Source organism: Lathyrus oleraceus, chromosome 7 (assembly GCF_024323335.1).
Source record: "Lathyrus oleraceus cultivar Zhongwan6 chromosome 7, CAAS_Psat_ZW6_1.0, whole genome shotgun sequence".
Lineage (NCBI taxonomy): Eukaryota > Viridiplantae > Streptophyta > Magnoliopsida > Fabales > Fabaceae > Lathyrus > Lathyrus oleraceus.
Genome location: NC_066585.1, coordinates 2,537,001 through 2,540,376, shown reverse-complemented (window position 1 = coordinate 2,540,376; position 3,376 = coordinate 2,537,001). Strand labels below are relative to the sequence as shown.

Below are 3,376 nucleotides of genomic sequence, written 5' to 3'. Positions count from 1 at the left end.
CCAATATGATGAGTTTTGTTGTTATTTAGTAATGTATGAATGATTAATCACAAAGTTATGTTGTTCTCTATATGTGCATGTATAGCTCAATAAACATGTAAAAAATTAAATCAACCGAACCAATCCAAACCGCATTGATTTAGTTCTGTTTTATTTCTAAAAGTTAATCGAACCAAACCGAAGCGTACATGTTTTTCTCTTCCGATTCAAATAACTTTTAACGTCTACCACTCTCAATAGTTATTTAGAATTCACTTTAACATGACAAGCATTATAATAAATTTATTTTATAACAAAATTAAAATTATATATTTTTAAAATTCTCATTTTTATTACATGTAATGATTGTACCTTCAAAAGTCTATTTAGTGGACTAATTTCTAATATAAAATAATATGCTAAAAATGTGAAATTATTATAACTATAATATAATCATTTTATTATTATGTTAATAATATTGAAAAAGATTAATTTCATTTTAATATCAATTTTGATTTAAAAAGATAAAGATATTAAATTTAATTAATTGGAAATTATTATAACATTTATATAAAATTTATGAAATAAAATAAAAATTAAATAAAAGAATATAAAAACGTTGTATAAAATAATAAAATAATAAAATTTGGTCAAAATTTTGTGTTTAAATATCAATAGAAAAAGTTATTAAATCGGAAATTCATGAGAAATCAAATATTCAAAACAGAAAATAAAAAATCCACAAAATTTACTTTCTATTTATAAAGGATTAAACGGGGTAGAAAAGATGTTTCCAAAATTTACAAAGCCCATATATAATGAGGTAACACTATGGCCTAATATTAAGCCCAAATACTCAATTTTCCTGCTAAAACAAAAATTCCCCTCATTTTTCAACTTCCCAAAATATCCTTATCTGAACAAAATACGATACAGAGAACTAGGTTAAGCCCTAATATCCCAATCCTCATTCCGGCGGCAGAAAACATGGCGATTCAAAACGAACCGGCGAAGCTAAGGTGGGGAGAATTGGAAGAAGATGACGGTGAAGATCTCGATTTTTTGTTACCTCCACGTCAGGTGATTGGTCCTGACGAAAACGGAATCAAGCGGGTTATTGAGTACCAGTTTGATGATGACGGTAATAAGGTTAAGATCACAACAACCACTCGCACTCGCAAACTCGCCAACGCGCGTCTCAGCAAACGCGCCGTCGAACGCCGTTCGTGGCCTAAGTTTGGAGATGCTGTCCATGAAGACGTTGGTGCTCGCCTCACTATGGTCTCCACTGAAGAAATCGTTCTCGAACGCCCCAAACCTCTTGGTTCTTCTCTCTCTCACTCTTGCTTTTGTTTTTGTTTCTATTACACTTCTGAGTTTTTTTATTTATTTTATTATGGTGTTGTGTTTTAAACCCTAATTTTTGTAGTATGCCTAATGAATCACTGTGATTTCAATATTAAAATTAATATTGTATGACAATATGTTAAAAGCACAAAAATTTTAGGGTTTTGAAATGTGGTGGTAGGATTCTAGATATATTGCTGATAATTTGAGGCAACAAATATGAATTTAGGGTTCACCACTCGTTGCAGTTTCTTTTTTTTTATGATTGTTCACCTTTATTTGAAACTAAGATTTTTTATTGTCACAATTCGGAATAAGAAATTTTGCCCAATTTTTATACACCGGAGATCAATTAAAATGCAATGAGTTTCATGTTAATTCTAAGGCAAAAATGATTGGATTGGTCTTAACAATAAAAAGAATTATTCTATTAGCTTGCTTTGCATTTAAATTTGCTTTTTTGATGCTATTATTTGCATGAAATTCCTTACTTTCGACTATGTATTACTGGAATTTCTCACATGTACATGAATTATTGGAGGACTTTTGTATCAATATAATGATATATATGTAATTATCACTCTGTATTTACAGGTTCCAGCAAGGAGGATGCAAAGAATAGTGATCCGTTGGCTCAGTTCAATAAAGGTGCTGTTCTTATGGTGTGCAGGACTTGTGGGAAGAAGGGTGACCATTGGACTTCAAGGTGTCCGTATAAGGATCTTGCACCGCAGTCTGAGGGCTTTGTTGATAAACCTCCAACGGCAGATGGTTCTGCGACTGTTACAAGTGGTCCGGCTAAGGGTACATATGTACCTCCTAGCCTGAGAGCTGGTGCGGAGAGGACTACTGGGTCAGACATGAGGCGGAGGAACGACGAGAATTCTGTTCGGGTAACCAACCTCTCGGAGGACACACGGGAGCCTGATTTGCTTGAGCTTTTCCGGCCTTTTGGTGCTGTCAGCAGGGTCTATGTTGCTATAGATCAAAAGACCGGCATGAGTAGAGGTTTTGGCTTTGTTAACTTTGTCAGCCGGGAAGATGCTCAGAGGGCTATTAACAAACTCAATGGATATGGCTACGACAATCTCATTCTGAGAGTTGAATGGGCCACCCCTAGAACATCCTAAGTATTGGGTGCTTTTGAGTTTATTGCCAACCTAATATTGGCATATTTATAACAATATAAATTATATTTAGACAATCTTAAACTTATTAAACTATCTTTTAATATAATTTTTTGATTTCTCAAATTAATTTTTTTTATTCATTTGATCCAATTTTTTTTTCAAAATTTCATCTATTTTTTTCTCCCAATTCTTATAAAGAATTTTTGGAGTAAATTTAGGAGTTGGATAAGATTTTTTATTTAATAAACAAGATAACTATTTTTTCTTGATAAGAGTTAGGTTTCATGAGAAATTGGGTTTCAATAACACCACTTGAATGGATGAGAGAGATAGTTGAGTTTCGAACACATTTTTTTTTTGTAAAAATTGAATTTTTATAAAATTTATTTGTTTTTATCAGAAATTTGTAGTATATACAGAAAATTTTAAAAGTTTTAAAATTTTTGAAGAAAAAAATGAAGAATATTAGAATTTTTTTTTTTTTTTATACTATCAAATTTTTTAAAAGTTTAGGGAACATATCGGAAACTTTAAAATGTTCAAGTTTTTAATTGAATATGAATTATTAAAAATTTCATTTTAGTTAAAACTTTTAATATAAAATAGAATATTTAGAAATTTTAATAATATTTTTAAATTTATGTAAATTTTATAAGTTCTGATATATTAAAAATTATAAATATACTAATATTGTATCAGGCATTCAATTGGAAAATACACTTATGTATTATATTGGGAATTTATGTGTTAGTATAAATTTATAAATTTTGAACGAAAATTTTTTCAGAGACATTTTAGAATTATGAAACTAGGGTACCATGTTTAAGTGGAGAGTGATAATTGGATCTTTGAATTACATTCTATGTATATTGATATTCTAAAATATTAATTTGTATTGTCTATCAACAATTGATTTTGGA

The 3,376-nt window shown here is 29.9% G+C and overlaps 1 protein-coding gene across 1 annotated transcript; it reads left to right on the top strand.

The window, feature by feature from the left end:
• Positions 1-817: 817 nt before the first annotated feature.
• Positions 818-2,579, top strand: LOC127103694 (uncharacterized). Its single transcript, XM_051040931.1, has 2 exons — positions 818-1,303; positions 1,921-2,579. The coding sequence occupies exons 1-2, from the start codon at positions 967-969 to the stop codon at positions 2,454-2,456; spliced, it is 873 nt and encodes a 290-aa protein (XP_050896888.1). The 5' UTR covers positions 818-966; the 3' UTR covers positions 2,457-2,579.
• The last annotated feature ends 797 nt before the right edge of the window (positions 2,580-3,376 follow it).

What these genes read in the sequence shown, in the direction of transcription:
- LOC127103694 (XM_051040931.1), top strand. Translation starts at nt 967, where the DNA reads ATGGCGATTCAAAACGAACCGGCGAAGCTAAGGTGGGGAGAATTGGAA. An exon ending in CGAACGCCCCAAACCTCTTG is followed by an intron (nt 1,304 to 1,920) that starts GTTCTTCTCTCT and finishes CTGTATTTACAG; the next exon opens with GTTCCAGCAAGGAGGATGCA.